The 22,560-nt window shown below is 44.5% G+C and overlaps 1 protein-coding gene across 1 annotated transcript in view; it reads right to left on the minus strand.

Annotated features, from left to right (window-relative positions):
* Window positions 1–7,848: 7,848 nt before the first annotated feature.
* The window catches only part of LOC120935223 (gastrula zinc finger protein XlCGF28.1-like), a gene marked incomplete at its 5' end in the record, with an annotated part of 33,552 nt that continues 18,840 nt past the window's right edge, over window positions 7,849–22,560 (minus strand). The window contains 2 exons of the mRNA XM_040347389.1: window positions 7,849–7,919; window positions 13,289–14,031. Coding sequence (XP_040203323.1) covers window positions 7,849–7,919; window positions 13,289–14,031 — 814 coding nt within the window. The remainder of the gene's footprint in view (window positions 7,920–13,288; window positions 14,032–22,560) is intronic.

Below are 22,560 nucleotides of genomic sequence, written 5' to 3' on the forward strand. Positions count from 1 at the left end.
GGGAAATGTTCCTCACTGAAGTCCTGTCTTCCTGTACATCAGGGATCCCACACAACCCTCGAGGTGTATTAGTGACTTGAGTGCGGGAAATGTCTTGTATATGAATGTTGCTGGACATCACAGCTCTCATGTGGGGAAGAAGCACACCCTGATATACACCTCAGATATACTCCATGGCTGATCCTTATCATGTAAGAAACCATTCATAAGGAGATCAGAGATCACCAAAAACATGGATCAAGTGTTGTACCGTGTTGGCCATTGATAGTAGTAGGAAAATAAAAATGGAGTCATTACCTCTCATTGGTTGAGTACATTTTTGGGGTGGACGATTTCACAAACATTTAGAGACCTATTTAAAATAAAAATAGTTGAATGAATGTGAGCGGCCATGATGAATATTGGATATATTTTATTTAATACACTGATTTCCTTGGCTCCATCTAGTGGCTATAAAGCATTTGTGACAGACTCACCCGGGACATCCCTCTTACAGTGGGGATGGAAAGTTTGGGCACCCCAGGTAAAAATGTGTATTAATGTGCATAACGAAGCCAAGGAAAGATGGAAAAATCTCCAAAAGGCATCAAATTACAGATTAGACATTTTTATAATATGTAAAAAAAAGTTAGATTTTATTTCCATCATTTACACTTTCAAAAAATGGCGTCTGCAAAAGTTTGAGCACCCTGCAGAGTTAATATATTGTACTGCCCCCTTTGGCAAGTATCACAGCTTGTAAATGCTTTTTGTAGCCAGCCAAGAGTCTTTCAATTCTTGTTTGAGGTATCTTTGCCCATTCTTCCTTACAAAAGTCTTCCAGTTCTTAGAGATCTCTGGGCTGTCTGTCACGCACTGCTCTTTTAAGGTCTATCCATAGATTTTCAATTATGTTGAGGTCAGGAGATTGTGAAGGCCATGGCAAAACCTTCTGTTTACGCCTCTTGATGTAATCCCCCGTGGATGTTGAGGTGTTTAGGATCATTATCCATTTGTAGAAGTTATCCTCTCTTTAACTTCAGCTTTTTCACAGATAGCATCAAGTTACCATCCAAAATGTGCTGAAATTTTATTGAATCTATTTTTCCTTCTACTCGTGAAATGTTCCCTGTGCCACTGGCTGCAATACAATCTCAAAGCATGATTGATCCACCCCCATGCTTCACAGTTGGACAGAGGTTCTGATCATTAAATTCTGTGCCCTTTCTTCTCCAAACGTACCTTTGCTCATTCCGGCCAAAAAGTTCTATTTTAACCTCATTTGTCCACAGAACGTGTTTCCAAAATGCATCAGGCTTGTCTATATGTTCATTTGCAAAGTTCAAACGCTGATTTTTGTGGTGAGGACGTAGAAGAGGTTTTCTTCTGATGACTCTTCCATGAAGACCATATTTGTACAAGTATCTCTTTATAGTGTACCACATCTCCAGTGTCTGACAGATCTTTCTGGAGGGATCGTGCAGTTAAACGTGGGTTTTGAATTGCTTTTCTCACAATCCTGCGAGCTGTTCTGTCTGATATTTTTCTTGGTCTTCCAGATCTTGCTTTAACTTCCACTGTTCCTAATGACTGCCATTTCTTAATTACATTCCGAACAGAGGATATTGACATCTGAAAACGCTTTGCTATCTTCTTATAGCCTTCTCCAGCTTTGTGAGCGTCAACTATTTTCAGTTTTCTAGACAACTGCTTAGAAGAACCCATGGTGCTGATTGTTGGGGCAAGGTCAGATGAGTCTGGGCATTTAAAACCTTTGAGATTGACATCACCTGGTCTTCCCAGATGATGATTGAGAACAATCCATGACACTGGCAGGTCTCAGCTTTGCAAAGGGGGCAGTGCATGCTATAAATTGTGCAGGGTGTCCAAATTTTTGCAGACACCATTTTTTTGTTTTCTGTCATTTTGAAAGTGTAAATTATGGAAATAAAATCTACCTTTTTTTGACATATTATAAGAATGTCTAATCTGTAATTTGATGCCTTTGAGATTTTTCCATCTTTCCTTGGCTTTGTTATGCACATTAATACAAATTTTTACCTGGGGTGCTCAAACTTTCCATCCCCACTGTATGTCTAAAATCATCCTATGTCCACTAAGGGGCATAGGATGACTGAGAAATGATATCTTGGACTACCTGAGATGGGATTATTATGTAATTATTATCCACAAAATAAAACGGTTTAATTGTAAGAGTGACTCATTCATAATGTTGTTTGCAACTACTGTTAGTTGCTAATGCCATCACCTCCAGCCATCTGTCTGTTCTCTGTGCTAATTGACCCTGCTATTGTGTGAAGATGTCCTGTGTTTACACTTATGATAATGTGTATTGTATAGCAGGAGACGTGACGTCTACCCTGAAAGGTCATATCTATGAGTGGCCTAGTCTGGGTAAATGATTAGTTAATTAGCTCATGTTAATTTATGTTCTGGTTATCTCCTCTTTAAACTGTATATAAGGTTGTATTCTTGGTTCTATTAAACACTCCATGTTCAGCAGACAAACATGTCTTGTCTCGTTGTGTGCTTGAGAGCAGCTGGAATATCTGATATCTATATCCAGACTGATAGGAAGCGGTATATGACGGAAGCACTCAAGCACAGTGTGGGACGTTCTGTTACACCCGGGTACCTGCTCAAGAACCGCTGTACCACCAAATTAAGGATGTAAGCCAAACAGGGCACATGGGTCAACTGTCCCTGTCAGAGGGTGGAGAGGAGGTTGGTGCCATTGTCGCAAACCACCATTCCTGGCTGAAGCTGGCGTGGCCTCAATCACCTCTGAGCCTGCCCCTGCAGAGCTGACAGAATCTCTGCCCCAGTGTGGCTCCTGTCCCCTAAACAGACCAACTCAAGCACCGCATGGCATCTTTTTGCCTGAGTGATTGCATAGCCCCTAGAACACCTACGGAGCTTCACTGGTTCCGAGAAAAAATCAGCACAGGAAGAGGCCATAGAGCAAGAAGAGGAGGGGGTGGAGGAGAGAGCCACCACTAGCATTTTGGAGGCATGGTGGCGGAACATGCTCCAACAATACTGCACCCTGTCCTGCATCCTTCCCAGCTGCCAGCAGAGTTACCCAGTGCGCCATGAAAGAAAGGTAACGTCCCTGTCCATGTCAGCCGGAATGGCCTTCCGTGAAAAGAAATGGCATTTGGGAATCTGCCACTGAGGTACCGCACATTCCACTAATTCAAGAAAGGGGGCAGAGTCTCCCAGCTGAAAAGTCAGCATTTAGAGTGCTAGCAATTTAGCCAAGCTAGAATTCAGTCGCTGAGCATGTGGATGGCTGGGACCGAATATCTTTTGACGGTTTAGCAACTGGGGTAGGGAAATTTGCCTGCAACAATCAGATGTTGGTGTAGCAATAGCAGATTGCCCGCAAGTACTTGGGACACCTAATTCTACACCTTCATTCCTCTCAGTGCAGGTTTCAGAGAGGACTGAGGGTATAGTGGGGTTGGAGATCCCAGCTGATGAAGAGCAAGTAGAGGTCCACCTTGTTATTTGGTGTGGGTCTTTTAAGTACTCTTGCCAACGGACTGCATGGGAGGTCGACATATGTCTAGTCTTGCATGTGGTGCCCAAGCAGCTGACGTTTTGGCCTTGTGAGATATGCTTCAGACATATGTTGCAAATAGTAGCGGTGCGATCTGCTGCACACGTCTCAAAAAAGGCCCACACCAAAAAACTTTTGGAATAACGCGCAAGGACAGCAACGCCCTGCACATGCGTAGCTCTGCAGTGTGATGCAGTCGGTTGGCTGCACTCTAGCTGGCCCCTGGAGGGCATCCTGCCTCGTTGGAGATGTGCCTCCTCCTCCTCCCTCCTATAAGGCACCCACGTAGAGTCAGTGACCTCATCATCCCCTCCCTCCTCATCACTGGAGCAAACCTGTATGCTGCAGCTGGGGGAACATGACTGCCAGATTGCTGTCCTACTTGGGCACCCCCTTTCTCTGGGCTCACGTTACTGCCTTCCTCTAGCTGTGTACCATCATCGGAGCCTTCAAAACACTGCACATCCTCCTGCAGCATGTACCCAACACTGTGGTCAGACAGTCCGGGGGACTCCTCAGGAGGACATGGTGGGGCTAGGGAAGGCTTGACTGAGAGAGGATGAGGATGGTTACTCTACCAACTCTTCAGCATGTTGTGGCTCAACGTGGCCAGCTGGCAAAAAAAAGGACAAGCGTGCCCCATGGCCACGTGCTGATAAGGATGCACCATGTCCGCGACCAGTACTGTTGCCTCTAAACACAGAGCCTACTTGCCCTCTTTTATTGGCCTGTGAGTTTCTGCCTTTCCTTGTTGGCCTTCCAGACATACTTTATTTGATGTATTGGAATAGGTACAAAAGGAATTGTCTGCAGTGAGCTTCATGTGCAAACTGGGCCCAGTATACAGTACACAGACTTAATATACTGTTGTGATTTGTTTGAAGCTGACTTTAAATTTTTTACATGTGAGTTTAATGAATGAAGTGTTGCTGTGATTTTGAATTAAAGCGGGAGTTCACCCGAAATTTTTTTTTTTAACATTAGATTGATGCTCATTTTGTCAAGGGGAATCGGGTATTTTTTTTTTAAATCGAAGCTGTACTTACCGTTTTAGAGAGCGATCTTCTTTGCCGCTTCCGGGTATGGGCTGCGGGACTGGGCATTCCTATTTGATTGACAGGCTTCCGACGGTCGCATACATCGCGTCACGAGTAGCCGAAAGAAGCCGAACGTCGGTGTGGCTCTATACGGCGCCTGCGCACCGACGTTCGGCTACTTTCTGAAAATCGTGACGTGATAGATGCGACCGTCGGAAGCCTGTCGGAAGCCTGTCAATCAAATAGGAACGCCCAGTCCCGCAGCCCATACCCGGAAGCGGCGGAGAAGATCGCTCTCTAAAACGGTAAGTACTGCTTCAATTTTAAGAAAAACTACCCGATTCCCCTTCACAAAACGAGCATCAATCTAATGTTAAAAATTAACATTTCCGGGTGAACCTCCACTTTAAACTGGTGGTACAATTTTACACTATTGGAGCACTTCTTTTGTTTTCATGTACATTATTGAGGGGTTATCACGGTGGTCCAACTGAGATTTGTTTATCCATTTGTGGGATCATACACAAGTGATTTAGCCTAACACGAGAGTGAAAGGCAAATCCATCTGTTGTGTGCGTTTTTCAGAGGGGAGTTATCACAGCACGGTGGGGAGGTGGAAGTTTCACAGAATAAGGAATTTTCTTATCGAATTTGTTCATAAATTTTTTATGGACTTTATATTACTTGTCACGTGGTGTTATTGAGTTTATATGTTATTGTTTATTTATCATTATATTAATTAGCGCTGCAATTTTCTTACACCTATTTAGGTTAAGTTTTTTTCATTTTAAATAGTGCATTCTTGGCCAATAATCAGCCAGCAATGCACTGCGATGACACAGTGAATGATGGGTCCTGACTCACCACTCGAAATTGGCACGAACGGCTCATATCGTTCAAAATTCGGCAAATGGCTGAACACTGACAATGTTTGTCTCGAACACAAAGCTCATCCCTATAACATACACACAATCGGAATTCCCAGCCAAAAGCTCACATCAGTTTTTCAGACGGGAAAACTGATCGTGTGTACAAGGCATAAGACTTCAGGTTTTTCAGGCAGCAGAGGGTGGCATCCTAGTCGTTCCTGACTATATCCTGACTCCTTAACTCTTAACAAACCCCAAACACCCTCATGGATGCCAAATATTAATTCACAAACACACTTAAGAAATGACCTATCAACCGGCCACAAAGAGAGAGATATGTTCTGAGAAGAGGGGCCCCCACAGAGTCTCCGCGCCGTCACCACCCGTGACGCGCACCCGACACCTCCTCTCACGATGCGCACACTGCTGTGATGTCACCACTATCCCTGCCCCTTCCTTTATATAGCTGATGACAGCTCAGGACACTATCAGTCAGCGAGTGTTACCATCAGAGATCACTCCTGTGTGGTAGGTCATTAGGGTTATGGGGGAGTCAGTGGGGGGTTGGCATCGGGATTGACGATGGATTTACAATGAGAGACTTATTTGGGGGATTTTAACAAAAGACATTGAGAGTCTTTATTGTTTTATTTATTATTGTGAATGATATGATATGTACCTCAAATGAATTAATGTGGGGGAGGAGCAGTATTTGTGGGACCCCAAATATTATAGAGGGGTTCCAAATTCTGATAAGCCCCCTGTTCACAGACCCCCCACATCCATCAAGCCAGAGTTTTGAGGATTGGGCCACAGTGCTTCTCCATGGGCAGAGTTACCCCTGACAAGCCCCCCATGTTGAGGACACATGACCTGGTATGGTTCAGAAGGGGTGGAGCCACATGTTTGCCCCTCCCCCTTTCCTGGTCAGCTACGCTGCATGTTTGGATGAAGGGTGTGGTATGGATTTTCTGGGGGGCACACGCTTTTTTGTGTGAGGCCCCCTTTAATATCCATCTTACACTCAGAGGGACTGATAGGTATTAGTATGAAGACATGTCTGATGAAGGAAACTAAGGGGTCTACTTATAGAAAATTCATAGGACGAATGTGACAATCACTCATCCAGCCATTACATATTCTGGCCATAATGTAGCAAAGTGATTTCCTATGATGATCAGCTCCATCTAGTGACCATAATGAGGTATTTTTCCTAACATAACTTCATTAGTAAAAATATCACAATACCACATTATGACCACTAGATAGAGCCAAGGAAATCAGTGTATGAAATATAATACATCCAATATTCATCTTGGCCAGTTGAATGCCGCTCACATTCATATCATTTTCTTTTTTTTTTAACAGACCTCTAAGGGCCAGATTCACATACAGCGGCGTATCTTTGAGCGGGCGTAGCGCATCTCATATGAGCTACGCCAACGTAACATAGAGAGGCAAGACCAGTATTCACAAAGCACTTGCTCCCTAAGTTACCGCGGCGTAGCGTAAATGGGCCGGCGTAAGCCCGCCTAATTCAAATTAGGAAGGTAGTGGGCGTGTTGTATTAAAATTAACCGTGACCCCATGTAAATGAATGGCCGAACGAACGGCGCATGCGCGCGCATGCTCAGAATCATGTCGCATACACTCCCTTAGATACCACGGCTCAATGCGTACGACGTGAACGTAACCTACGCCCAGCCCCATTCACGTACGACTTACGTAAACAACGTAAAATACGACTGTGACAAGACCCTTTGCTCGCCCGGTTCTGCTCTCCCGACACTCCTCTGCTTCTATTGGATCAGCTTGCAACGTCTGATGGTCCAGTCATCCAGGGTTCCGGGATCTGAACTACAGCTATGTGCCGTTCAGACCCATTAAGAACAAACACCAGGCAGGCTGTATGTAAGTTCAAACAGGACTCTTTATTTTCAAGTACACGGCACACTTTTATACAGAATTTGGAACATCCCACCCCCAACAACCGCTTTCCTATTGGTCAATTGTAAAGTACATGCAGTCCTCACTCAGGTCCTCCTTAACCATGCAAATGAGGACTTGGAACAATCAAAAGGGATTGGTCCAATAGCTTGTATAGAAAGACTGTTATGTGTATTGAGACAGAAACCCCAGGGGGTAATCAATGTACACAATAGCCCGGTCTATTTAACAGGGCTTAATTACTACCTCTGAGAGGTCACATTCCTTTAGATAATAACATGCTAATTCAATACTCCTGACAGGAGACTTCTGACCTTTAGAACAATACAAAGTCTTTTAGCGTAAACACATACATCTTCAAGCACACATAATAGATTCAATTAACCTTCAATCCACAATGTTAGACAGACGGACTGTCTCTGACAGACGATATTTATACCTGATAATCAAAAGGCTTTAAAACAGGGTTATCACATAATGGACAATGAAATGTCTCAGTATATCCTGTAATACAGGAAATAGTATTTCAAGTAGAAACACTCCAGTACTCCAAGGTCCATGACAACGACGGCTGTTCCGACGTCTATACCCTGACATGACTTACCCCTGCTTTAGGTTGGATAACTTTATGCCGGACGTACGCCTTACGTAAACGGCGTAGCTTACTGCGACAGGCGCAAGTACGTTCGTGAATCGGCGTATCTAGGTCATTTACATATTCGACGCGTAAATCAATGGAAGCGCCCCTAGCGGCCAGCGTAAATATGCACCAAAGATACGACGGCGTAGGAGACTTACGTCGGTCGTATCTTGTTTCAAGAATAAGGCGCATAGATACAAGGGCGCATCCTAGTACTTACGCGGCGTATCAGAAGATACGTCGGCGTAAGTCGTACGTGAATCTGGGCCTAAGTGTTTGTGAAATCTTCCACCACAAAATGTACTCAGCCAATGAGAGGTAATGACTCCATTTTTATTTTTATCCTGCTATCAATGGCCAACACGGCACAACACTTCATCCATGTCTTTGGTGATCTCTGATCTCCTTATGAACTCCGGGATGAACAATTCCTATCGCCTGACACCCGGGACATGCAGTTCTGAGGGTTGGACAGGTAGGTTTTTTAACATTTAGCCCTGTTGTGGGTGAGCAAGGAGAAGGTTTACTTGTTGGATGGAAGCATTCGGGTGGCTGGGTAAATGTTTCCACACCCCCGGTAAAGTGCCCCCACCCCGACACACACCTGCTATGTATCCTGGGCTCCTCTTACCAATCTGTGGACCCAGGACCAGCATAGTGAATGATGATGGGGAGGGAGGAGAGAGGACACACATCCACTCTCCTCCCCTTCTTACTCCTGACCTGGAAGTGACATGTTTGACATCACTTCCAGGTCCCTGGTGACAGTTTCTCCACCATTAAAGAATATAATGCAGTGATCTGTATTACATTACATTCAGTGGAGCACAGGGGGGACATTGGGGGTCTTTTAGACCCTGGATGTCTCATTAAAGTGAACCTGTCACCAAAAAATCATCACATAGGAGACTTTTTGTCCTCCATGTCAGTGTTTATAAACCTTTTTTCAGTCAAGACACCCTTTAAAATGATGGATAGTCTTAAGGCGCCCTCCAAAATTATGGACAGTCTTGAGGCACCCTCCAAAATTATGGACAGTCTTGAGGCACCCTCCAAAATTATGGACAGTCTTGAGGCACCCTCCAAAATTATGGACAGTCTTGAGGTGCCCTCCAAAATTATGGACAGTCTTGAGGCGCCCTCCAAATTTATGGACAGTCTTGAGGTGCCCTCCAAAATTATGGACAGTCTGGAGGGCCCTCCAAAATTATGGACAGTCTTGAGGCACCCTCCAAATTTATGAACAGTCTTGAGGTGCCCTCCAAAATTATGCACAGTCTTGAGGTGCCCTCCAAAATTATGGACAGTCTTGAGGCGCCCTCCAAATTTATGGACAGTCTTGAGGCACCCTCCAAATTTATGGACAGTCTTGAGGTGCCCTCCAAAATTATGTAGTCTTGAGGCGCCCTCCAAAATTATGGACAGTCTTGAGGCACCCTCCAAATTTATGGACAGTCTTGAGTTGCCCTCCAAAATTATGGACAGTGTTGAGGTGCCCTCCAAATTTATGGACAGTCTTGAGGTGCCCTCCAAAATTATGGACAGTCTTGAGGTGCCCTCCAAATTTATGGTCTTGAGGTGCCCCAATCTAAAATGTAAAAACTATTCTAATAGTTCCACATAATACAACAACATCCACACACGTAGGACACCCAACATTATAAGTGATTTATTCTTACAAAGCAAATACACTTTTACAAACTGGTACTGACTAGTATTCCAATGTTTCTCTTCTCCCTCAGTTTTTCTCTATCACTCAGCTAATGAGACCCCAAAGCTGATGGAGAGAGGCGGGGGAGGGTCACACAAGGATTATATTCAAGCAACTGACATCCTCCTTATCAGCTCATGATATCATTGGTCATTAGGAGGTTGGCAGATATAGGGTTGTAATGGTGACAATGAAAACCTGAGGCTTTGTGTAAATAAAAGTCTTCATCCACACTCCGGATTGTATACAATTTTGGGGCAATTGTTTCGCATTTTGCCAAGGCACCCCCGAAAAAACCTCAGGGCACCCTGGTTGAAAAAGGCTGCTCTATGTGATGGAAAAAATATATAATTTTTTTAATTGTACAAAATCAAATTTAAACCCAGGCACATAACCCCTCCCCCCCAAAAATCTGAGGCTGCGCCCCCACATATACACATGTACAAACATAAACTCACACATTGGGGTGCCTACACCTAGAAACATTGATTGTGATACACGTGTTACATATCGCTATGCAGGCCAGAATGAGAGCGATAATTCCATCATCAGACCTCCTCCGTAACACTAAACTGACGACCTATAGGGGGCTTTTTAAGTTGCACCTATAGAAAATATAGAGTACTGACGTTTTTTACCACTTGATTGATCTGTTGGGTATCAACTTACTCTGTGCAACCTTGGCTTTTATATTTTACCAAAAAAATTGGTAATTTGTTGTGTTTTTGTGTCCCTAAACTGAATTTTAGTGTGTTTTTACCAAAATTTTGCGATTCCTAGACTTGTGATAATATCGTGTGACATAAAAAAATGCAACTACCACTATTTTATTCTCTAGGGTGTCTGCATTCAGAAAATACATCAGGTTTTGGGGGGTTTATATAATCTTCAGGCCTAAAATAATTTTTTAACTCCTTCTTGCCTGTCCAATAGCAGGATGACGATCAGGTAGGGGTTCCATTATCCTGACTGGAGGTCATATGATGTCCAGAAGAATAAGCCGCTCAGACACGTGGCGATTGGTGGTGCGATGTGTCGCTCTGACACTCTACATCTCCAATCTCGGTAAAGAATCTATGACGTAGGATCTTTACCATGTGATCAGCTGTGTCCAATCAAAGTTACTCACATCTTAACCAGGAAGTGCCGGTTATCAGCTTTCTTTTATTCATGCTGACAAGGTGCGAGTAGAGGAGAGACGATCAGAGGATCTCCTGACAGGGGAGGATCTGCACTGATATTCAGCATTGATTATCAGTACAGGCCCATCAGTGATGATCGCCAGTGCCCACCACATATGCCAATCAGTGCCCATCAGGGATGCTTGTCAGTGCCTCCTCATCAGTGAAAGAAAAAACGTACTTATTTACAAAGTTTTGTAACAGAAACAAAGAAAAACTTTTTTTTTCAAAATGTTGTCTTCTTTTTATTGGTAGCACAAAACCCAGTGATGATCAAATACCACCAAAAGAAAGTTCTATAAGTGGGAAAAAAAGATAAAAATATAATATGGGTACAGAAAGCTGAAAAGTGGCCTGGGCAAGAAGGGGGTGAAAGTGTCATTTTTTGAAAGGGTTAAACACGTGAGCCAAAAAAAAACTGTAAAAATGAGCTTTGGCAGTGAAAAGGCTAAAGGATAATTTCACCTTCAGGGACATGTTACATGTTTATATTCCTGTAGCGGCTCAGTGATCCGAGTCCTCTGTGTGACAGCAGTGCGGCGAGAAGTTCCCCGTTCCGGCTGTCACTTTATGAAAAGAGCACGGCCGTGCCATTCATTCACAGAGTTCTGTCCTTTGCCGATGTCGGCTTGTAGTTTTTAACAAACTCCCACACCGCTGTTGAGCTCTCTGGTAGATGAGGGACAAGAAGATTGGGACCCCGATTTAGTCCCTTGGACCAGTCGTTTTTTCAAAAAATGTCCACACCCCTGAAATGGTTTCTTACATGATGAAGATCAGCCATGGAGTATATCTGAGGTGTATATCAGGGTGTGCTTCTTCCCCACTTGAGAGCTGTGATGTCCAGCAACATTTCCCGCACTCAAGACACTAATACACCTCAAGGGTTGTGTGGGATCCCTGATGTTAGAGCTGCACGATTAATCGCCAAGAATCGTTATCGCGATCTTTTTCCCGTTGCGATTCTTGACACAGGGTTTCACGATCTTTGACATGAAAATAATTTTCTCTCTGCACTTTGGTATGCAAAGAATTTCCTCTCTGCTCTCAGCCAAAAGTCAAAGTCTGGGCAATCTGCCAAGTCTGGGCAGCCTGCCAAGTTTTGAAAACATTCTTTATCAGTGGAAAGTTAAGTCTAAACATTGTATCACATTGACTTCTGTATGTAAATTAGGAACTAGGGTTGTCCCGATACCACTTTTTTAGGACCGAGTACAAGTACCGATACTTTTTTTCAAGTAGTCGCCGATACCGAATACCGATACTTTTTTTAAATGTGTCCCCAAATGCAGCCATGTCCCCCCCATATGCAGCCATGTCCCCCACATATGCAGCCATGTCCCTCTAGCCATGTCCCTCACATATGCAGCCATGTCCCTCTAGCCATGTCCCTCACATATGCAGCCATGTCCCTCACATATGCAGCCATGTCCCTCTAGCCATGTCCCTCACATATGCAGCCATGTCCCTCTAGCCATGTCCCTCACATATGCAGCAATGTCCCTCTAGCCATGTCCCTCACATATGCAGCAATGTCCCTCTAGCCATGTCCCTCACATATGCAGCCATGTCCCTCTAGCCATGTCCCTCACATATGCAGCAATGTCCCTCTAGCCATGTCCCTCACATATGCAGCCATGTCCCTCTAGCCATGTCCCTCACATATGCAGTAATGTCCCTCTAGCCATGTCCCTCACATATGCAGTAATGTCCCTCTAGCCATGTCCCTCACATATGCAGCCATGTCCATTGATGCGGCGGCGGGGGGGGGGGGGAAGGGGGGGAAAGTATTCTATTTAGGTATCGGGGGTATTTGCGCGAGTACGAGTACTCCCGCAAATACTCGGTATTGGTCCCGATACCGATACTGGTATCGGTATCTGGACAACCCTATTAGGAACGTTTAACCACTTAAACACCAAACCTTTTTCTGACAGCTCTTTTCAAGTTAAAATCATTATATTTTTTTTGCTAGAAAATTACTTAGAACCCCCAAACATTATATCATTTTTTAGTAGAGACCCTAGAGAATAAAATGGCGGTTGTTGCAATATTTTATGTTGCACTGTATTTGCGCAGCAGTCTTTTTAGATGCAATTTTTTGGAAAAAATTACTTTAATGAATTAAAAAAAAAAAAATAGCCAGTAAAGTTAGCCCGTTTTCTTTTTTGTATAAATGTAATAGATTTTATGCCGTGAGAATTGTGATCTTCATTCTAAGCAAAAAAATAGTGATTCACATTTTGGCCAGAATCGTGCAGCTCTACCTGATGTACAGGAAGACAGGACTTCAGTGAGGAAGAATTCCCTCACTCAAGACAGGAATATGGCTTCTCCCTCGTGTGAGATCTCTGATGTCTGTAAAGATCGCACTTCTGTGAAAAACATTTCCCGCACTGAGGACAGGAGTGTGGCTTCTCGCCTGTGTGAGATCTCTGATGTCTGTAAAGATCGTAATTGTGTGAAAAACATTTTCGGCACTCAGGACAGGAATACGGCTTCTCCCCCGTGTGAGATCTCTGATGTTTGTAAAGACTGGACTTGACTGAAAAACATTTCCCGCACTCAGGACAGGAATATGGCTTCTCACCCGTGTGAGATCTCAGATGTATGTTAAGATCGTAATTCATTGAAAAACATTTCCCGCACTCGGTACAGGAATATGGCTTCTCCCCCGTGTGAGATCTCAGATGTTTGGTAAGATTGGACTTCACTGAAAAACATTTCCCACACTCAGTACAGGAATACGGCTTCTCTCCTGTGTGAGATCTCTCATGTGTGTGAAGATGGGACTTCTCTGAAAAACATTTCCCGCACTCAGGACAAGAATGTTGCTTCTCCCCCGTGTGAGATCTCAGATGTATGTTAAGATCGGACTTCATTGAAAAATATTTCCCGCACTCAGGACAGGAAAACGGCTTCTCCCCCGTGTGAGATCTCTGATGTCTATTAAGATCAGACTTCTTTGAAAAATATTTCCCGCACTCAGGACAGGAATACGGCTTCTCCCCTGTGTGAGATCTTTTATGCACATTAAGTTTGGATTTAAAACGGAAACACTTCCCACACTCAGTACAGGAAAAGCTCTTCTCTGATGGAAGGACGGCACCGTCCCTCACAGTCTGAGGTTCCTCAGGATAAGAGGAATACGATGGTCCGGCACCGTCCCGCACAGTCTGAGGTTCCTCAGGATAAGAGGAATACGATGGTCCGGCACCGTCCCGCACAGTCTGAGGTTCCTCAGGATAAGAGGAATACGATGGTCCATCTACACTGTGTGGTGCCGGATGGACATTTAAGGTAGTCAGGTTTTCTCCTGGACTATACTGTGTGATGTCCTTATCTTCTACTTGAAAAGTGAGACAATCCTCTGAGGTTTTCCTCATCTCCCGTCCATCTACTAAAATATAAATAAAAAGATTATTACTAGACATGAGCTGATTGGTTCCCCTAAACCAGGACTCCGCCCACATCAGGCAGCTTTGTCTCTGAGAAACTTACAATTCCCCCCTCAAGGTAACTAGTAAATGGCTCCTCTGTAGGGTGTCAACTAATGATTATTTTCAGAATTGATTAGTTGGCCGATTATTGTTTTGATTAATTGGATAAAAACCTGAAAAAAAGTTTGGTGTATAATGGAGTTAATATTCTTGAATATCTATATACAGCGGTAAATATAAATCTCCAGATATATAATCCACTCTGAGAATAACAGACAGATAGATGTATTATTAGAGGGTGAATCTGCTATATATCACAATCAGAGATGAACATTAATAAAATATAAAAAAGAGGTAAAACGCTGTTTTGCAGATGATCAGACAGGAGTGTAATATAATATGATGGATGACAGACTCCCTTGTCATAGACAGGTAGGTGGGTACAAGCTCCCTGCACCTGATGTCACTTATGCTGGCCGTACACAAACTCATTTTTCTTTCACAAAAACATTCATCCAATTTTCTAACCATTAGTGGGTCAAATCGGCGTTCATTTTCCACCACAGTGACGGGAAAATTGGAAGGAGCAGAACAGAAAACTTTTCTCCATAGAACAAATTCTCACATGGTGGGTGTGGTATTTACTCAGAAGTTACATTCATTTTATAATTGAATGGTAAAAGCAAGTGGAATTTTCTATCTACACTCGTCCATTCATCGAATGTACAAATCATTTTCATACAAATATTTGTGTGAATATTCTCATCCAATAATAGATCCGTATATGACCAGCATAGGACATTTATAGCAGCAGCATAATTTTATTTCATCATCTGTAATGATAGGGATAAAAAAAATATTCCATTATAGTACAAAAACATCAGATAATCACTACTATAAGGGATTCATTTATATTGTGAAATGGTGAAAGTAATATATCTTATATCATATATATATATATAATAATAAATATACCCAGAAGTAGGATATATGGGGATTTTACCTGGGACTTTATTCATGAATATAATAATTTTTTATATCATGCACAATACTGGTAAACTTTTATTTTATGTAATTTTAATGCCTTCTATCACCTCCAGTCTATCAGCCTCCACCTTCTCTGGGGTCAGATGCTGATCTTCCCTGTGTAAAGACCTTAAACTCATTGTAAATGTTGGATTTCTTTTTTTAAAACAAACATGTCATACTTACCTGCTCTGTGTAATGGTTTTGCACAGAGCAGCCCCGATTCTCCTCTTCTGGACCCCCCCCCCCCCCACTTCAGGCTTCTCAGAATGCCCCTATAAAAAGTTGCAAAGTATAGTATAGAGTTCTCCTATAGGAAGGTACAAAGTATAGTATAGAGTTCTCCTATAGGAAGGTACAAAGTATAGAGTTCCCCTATAAAAAAGGTACAATGTATAGTATAGAGTTCCCCTATAAAAAAGTTACAAAGTATAGTATAGAGTTCCCCTATAGGAAGCCACAAAGTATAGAGTTCCCCTATAGGAAGCCATAAAGTATCTTATAGAGTTCCTCTATAGCAGCCTTTTTCAACCAGTGTGTCACGGCACACTGGTGTGCCGCTAGAGGTTCTCAGGTGAGAGAAGGGCTGTCAGATGAGCCTGATCTCCCGATCTCCTGCCGAACTGTACATCAGCACTGTGAGAAGCTCCTTCAGCCTCAAAAGTGAAAGTAAAGTGCAGGGGAGTGTGCTGTGCTCTCTGCTTCCCCCTACAGTGCAGTACCCGGCTGAATGAGGAAACTGGAAAGATACTGTGTTAGACGCTAGATTTGTTTTAAAAGGGCTTTATACATGTGTCTGCGTGTGTGCATGTGAGTGTCTGCTGTCTATCTGTATGTGTGTGTTTGTATATGTATGCATGTGCATGTGTGTGCGCGCGTGTGCGTGTGTGTGTGTGTGTGTGTGTATATATACATATATATATATAATTAGAGCTGGGTGATTTTTTCCCCCCGAAAAATAAATAGGATTTTTATAACAGCTTACCTGTAAAATCCTTTTCTTGGAGTACATCACAGGACACAGAGTCTTAGTCATTACTAAGTGGGTTATATTCCACCTTCAGGTGCTGGACACTGGTGTAATCAATTAGACAGGAAGTTCCCTCCCTATATAACCCTTCCCATACTGGGAGCACCTCAGTTTTTGTAGCAAAGCAATAAGTGTCCCAATATCCCCAGACAAGAGGGGCGGGAACTCGGGAGCTGTTATAAAAATCCTATTTTCTTTATCGTACATCACGGAACACAGAGTCTTAGTCATTACTAAGTGGGATGTCTAAAAGCAATGCTTACTGAGGGGAGGGAGACACCAACAACGCAGACCGCCATCAGACATGAGGACCTCTAATGCTGCCTGCAGCCTACTGCGCCAAAAAAGGCTGCATCCTCCTGCCGTCTTACGTTCACCTGATAGGGATTAGTGAACGTAAGCACAAACGACCAAGTTGCGGCCTGGCAAATCTGAGTCATAAAGGCTTGGTAATGCACCCCGCATGAAGTGCTTACTATCCTGGTAGGGTGCACCCCAAAAGAAACAGGGGGAGCCCTCTCTTTAACCACAAGCCTGAATAATAACCTGATGAATCAACCTTTGACAACAGTTGATTTAGAAGCTGCCTGCCCTTTGCTGGGGCATCCTGGTAGCGCAACAACATCAGTCTTCCGTATCCGAGCAGCCGCTTCAGATAGGTCTTGACCTCTCTTACGCTAACGAGAGGGCGTGTAGCCATTTTATTAGCTGATCTGAACACTGCCCGCCCACATCTAGGGTCTTCTGGCGGAAAAACAAAATGTTAGGTTTCTATATCTGGAAACCTTCAGATAGATCTTTAACTGCTCTCATCTCTATTGAGAGAAAAGCAATAACCTTTCCTTCCGCGGACCAAGGTCTTGAAAAAAAGAAGGCAAGAATATCTTGATTCAAATGAACACTAGATCCTTCTAGTAAATAAGGTTGGGTGAGGATTTAACATCACCCTTCTTGTAACAATAATTAAGTATGGCTCTAGACAAAGTTGCCAATACTCTCTTGCGGATGCAACCGCCGCCAAGAACACCAATTCCCTCCTTAGAAGGATGAAAGGAATTATAGTGCATCAGCCCAAGGTGCTGACCCTGTAAGCTGACAAAACTAGATCCAATCCTCCGAGCACAAGGGCGACCTAACTGGTGGACTTATACACGCCACCCCCTGTATAACGGCCCGGATCAAGAGTGTGACACAAGCGACCTTTGAAAATATTGACAAGGACGAGATCGGATCCTTGATGGAACTCAAGGCTAGCTCCATCTCCTTTCCAATATAGGAAGGCAAGAGTTTTACCTATGACATACTACCAAGGATGCCACCCCTTGGTTTCACACCAGGAACATGGGCCTTCCAGATCCTAGGATATCTGGTCCTGGAGGCCAGCTCTCCTGTATGAATCAAAGTAACTGCCGCTGATTCTGAACGCCCCGATCCTCAAGAATGCGGGCTATAACAGCCAGACCGTTAATACTCATGTATGCAAGACAGGATGTAACCCTGCAAAGTAGGCCTGGACAAGCTGTAAGGGACCCTGGGTCCTCTACTATCACCTCTGCTGTTTCTGCACTGTAAGGTCGTATGGGCTACGCCGAAGCAATTAGGCCAGCTTCCGTTCTCCTCTGATGTAGCATGGAAGTCACAAAGTCATAAACCAGTTACAACTGATCCGCCAGGATCACTTAACACTGTCCCGCATGCGGGTGGATCCTTTGTCCTTGACACAAAGCTGTTCAATCCCTTGTTAAACCTGGACGTCAATACCTTTTATGTAAAGGGTATCGATTCTGTGACATTTGGTCAGAAAAAAGTCGGGGTGTAGAGGTCAACCTCCCAGACACAATTGTTGACGGCTCCAGCGAATCGCCTTCCAATCTTGCATTCCATGGAAATGATGATTGTCAAATAGGCAAGGCCCAAGCTCCTCCCTGGTAAACCAAGTAAACCACTAGAGCGGCATCGTCAGATTGTATTCTGACAGAACAACCCTGTAACCTAAAGTTTCAGGACTTTAAGTAAGATGCTCCATCAGTAGCTCTAGAAAGCTGACGGATAAGGCTCACTTGGAGCTTGACCACCTCCCCTGGGCCGTGGTCTCTTCCAGGCCTGGCCTTTATCCCTAGAGGCCAGCCCTCGCCCAGTAACGGGTATGAAGGATCTTCCCTCCTGCCAATCATTTAGTTGAGAACCATAAACTGAAAATTCCAGCATATCCCTGGGACCAGACTCCTTGGATAATGCAAGGTTAGGATCCACTCGTTCCAGGCCGACAGCTTGAATGAAGCCGGCATATACCCTAGCACCTTAAGCAAAAGGTAAAACATAAGGAACTGTTCCTTGCTGTGAACACATAGACCAGCTTTCTCATAGCGATGATCTTGTCTGAGGCGAAAAACTCTCCTTTTTGGGCTGTGTCCCACACATTCCAAGCTTCTTGTCAATGAAAGAATGTACCTCTAGACCGGGATCCTAATCCAGGAGTTCCAGATACTTAACCATGCTGGACTCCCCTAGGCCCAGCCATGCTACTGACTGATCCGTCAGCAGGAGTTTGTCTCGGTATGCCATTACTGCTATACCCTGGGCCCTTAGACCTGCTAGAGGCGGGCCCTAGCACCCTATTAACCCAGGCACAGTGGCTAACCCAAGGGGCAAGACCACCAACTGGAGCCAGTGCTGTTCCCCTGCGAAACGCAGACAACCTCTGCAGCACCATGTAAACACATATGCAAATGGCTCCCCATATGTGCATGTGGCAAGCTTTAAAGCCATATGCCTCTATGGAAGCGTGTGATCATGGAAGCATGAATTCATACAAATAGGTTTTAGGCAAAAACATAAAAAAGGGGCGTGCTGTATACACGCATACATATAGCATGTAAGCTATGAACAAGCATCTTGCAAGCAAGTATGCGCTCTGAATGTGTTATGCAGCATTGTGCAACATGCACCCATGCAGACACGTATTCCTATGCAAGCCCAAGGAATCCTGTATAATTAAGGAAACCTAATTATCATGCCTCATAAGCAACCACGCAGAATCTAGGCAAACATGCATCCTTATGCGATTCAGCATCCTTCATGCGATCAAACATTTCATGCATTTTAAGCACTCCTGTGCGGACAAGTACCCTTGTGTGACCAAGGACTCTTGTATGATCAAGCACCCCTGTGCGATCCAGCATCTTTATGCAATCAAGGATTTTAATGCAATTTTTGGCATCTCTGTGAAAAACAAGCCTCTCTATGTGATCAAGTATGCTGGGTAATCAAGGACTCTTGTATGATCAAGCACCCCTGTGCGATCCAGCTTATTTATGCATTCAAGCATCTTATGCGATTTTAGGCATTTCTGCGGACACAACCTCTCTGTGTGACCAAATATCCCTGGGTAATCCAGGACTCGGGTGATCAGGTAACCACGTGTGATCCCTCATCTTTATGCACTCCAGCATCTTTATGCGACTTTAGGCATTCCTGTGGAAATAGGCCTCTCTGTGTGACCAAATATCCTTGGGTAATCAAGGACTCGGGTTATCAGGTAACCATGTGTGATCCCGCATCTTTATGCACTCCAGCATCTTTATGCGATTTTAGGCATTTCTGTGGAAACAAGCCTCTCTGTTTGACCAAATATCCTTGGGTAATCAAGGACTCAGGTTATCAGGTAACCATGTGTGATCCCGCATCTTTATGCACTTAGGCATTTTTATGCGATTTTAGGCATTCCTGTGGAAATAAGCCTCTCTGTGTGACCAAATATCCTTGGGTAGCCAAGGACTCGGTTAATGAGGTAACCATGTATGATCCAGCATCCTTATGCACTTAAGCATTTTTAGGCGATTTCAGGCACTTTGATGTGATTAACCATCCTCATGTGACCATGTAAAATCATACCAACAAAAAACATGTATCTTTATGTGATCAACAATAAAACATGTTCTGTTACTTGTTTTTACCCCACATGCATTTTGAACATTCCAAACTCATGTATTTCATGCAAACATGCGGACTGGTAAAGAGGCAGTTATGCTCCGATGTGTCTCCGCAAACCTGCAACGTTAGCCATGTGCACCAGCAATCGTGAATCCCCCAGTTGTGCATTTGGTTAGCCTGAAGCCAACACCAGGATGAGGACCTTATGGAGACAGAGGCTCTGGCCGTCTTAGGCTGAGGGAAGTTATATGCAGCTTGATTCTCTGAAAAGACTGCAGCTGCAACCAGAGCTTGTGGGGCTTCTGATAGTTTTCTCCTCATTAGGCTCACCTGTTACCTGTCCTCTGGTAGTGAACCTTCATCCTCAGGTCTTTTAATCCCCTGGTTTGAGGATTTAGAGCACGGAAAGGGACACACCCTGTTTTCTGCTTTTGAGGATGCTGCGGATATAGCAGTTAACCTCTTAAAGACCCATAAACGCAATGCAACAAAACATATGCAGAGTGACTGCAATGTTGGGGAAGGCTGCAACATCTGACAGGGCTGATAGCTCACAGAATGAGCTGTCTTAAGTCTCTACAGGGGAGGATAGTATCATGCAAGCATGATAAAGGGCCCCAAGCCTGAACCCTCTTTTACGAGAGACAAAAAGTCCTAAGCCAAAAGCAGAGGAACTTAACCCTGGTGCATCAACAGCTGAACTTAGTCTAGCAAAATAATGCCTGCTAATTTGCACAGCTAGATGCCGAGTAGGTGTCTTAGATGAGTCTGTATTCAATCCACACGAGGTGCTTACGTGCTCCAAGCTACTGTGTCCTCCTGGCTTTACAGAGCTCTGACGTCTGGGCCTTTTGAAGGGGCCGCCCTACGTCTGCACCATGAGCCAGCGAGCACGTGCGCCAGCGGCAACCACCTTGTCCCCCCGCCTACAAAGCGCGCCCCCCCTCGCGCACATAGGGAATGGTGGAGAGAGGGACCCCACAAAGAGTGCCGTGGACCCGGATTACGAGGGACCCCCCCATCGTGGCAGAGCCTGAAGCGGAGGAAGTAAGCTGCACCATAGATCAGCTAACCTTGAGCTTCTTGGAAAGCATAGTAAGCGAAACACCTGGCATGTCTTTCTACTGACTTTAGTGGTAGAAAACAGATAAGACCGGCAGCTACTCATGACAATCCTATTGCATAGGATTTAGGGGTACAAGCCCTCTCCAGGGGAGATCTATGGGTACTACAGCCATCCTGTCTCAACAGACATAGTGGTCTCTTTGCCCAGGCACACCTGCATTATAGACAAGACCCAATAGCCCCTTCAGGAGAGCACTAGGACCAGCTAGGGGAGGTATATGGGTGCCAGAGCCATCCTGTCTCAAAAGACATAGTGGTTAAGTTGCCCATGCATAGAAGCATAAAAAACAGGCGAGACCCATAGTCCCCAATGGAAGACCTTCTGTCGGACCAAGTCCCGTAGGTACCTCCCTTACCTTTCCACGCTGCAGGGTATTGCAAAGCAAGAGGCCCAGCATTCACCCCTCACCGTGGGCTTCGTCTCAGACCTTCAGAGACCTGGGTCCATAGCAGGTACACCTCTCCCCTGGACCTATATAGCACCCTGGCAACAAAAAACATTTGGTCTTTGGCATCGACCAATGTACTGAAACCCAGGGTCCAGCTCTCAGAGAGAAGCATTATAGGCAAGACCTCGTTCTTCGTACCAAGGCCCGGGTACCATCCACTTTGGCTATGAAGCACCTTGGACGGATCTGGATTTTATGGAGGCTTTTTAAATCCAGCATGGATCCCTCCAGTGGAGCTCCTAAGTGCACATGTTCACTCGTGACCAACACCTTAGACACTGGTGAAAAAACTGAGGTGCTCCCAGTATGGGATGGGTTATATAGGGAGGGAACTTCCTGTTCTAATTTATTCCACCTGAAGGTGGAATATAACCCACTTAGTAATGACTAAGACTAAGACTCTGTGTCCCGTGATGTACGTTAAAGAAAAATTCACAATTCAAATCAAGTTTTATTTCTAATGGCCACCGCGCCTGTCCTAAGGAGCTGCAGGCAGGAGTTTTTAGGCGAGGCCGTGGCTTCGGCCTAGTCCGCCGCGATCCTGGGAAGAGGCCACAGACTAGGCCTTGACTAAGAAAATCCTGCCCGCAGTTCGCCACGATCCTTGGAA

Source organism: Rana temporaria, chromosome 4 (genome assembly GCF_905171775.1).
Source record: "Rana temporaria chromosome 4, aRanTem1.1, whole genome shotgun sequence".
Lineage (NCBI taxonomy): Eukaryota > Metazoa > Chordata > Amphibia > Anura > Ranidae > Rana > Rana temporaria.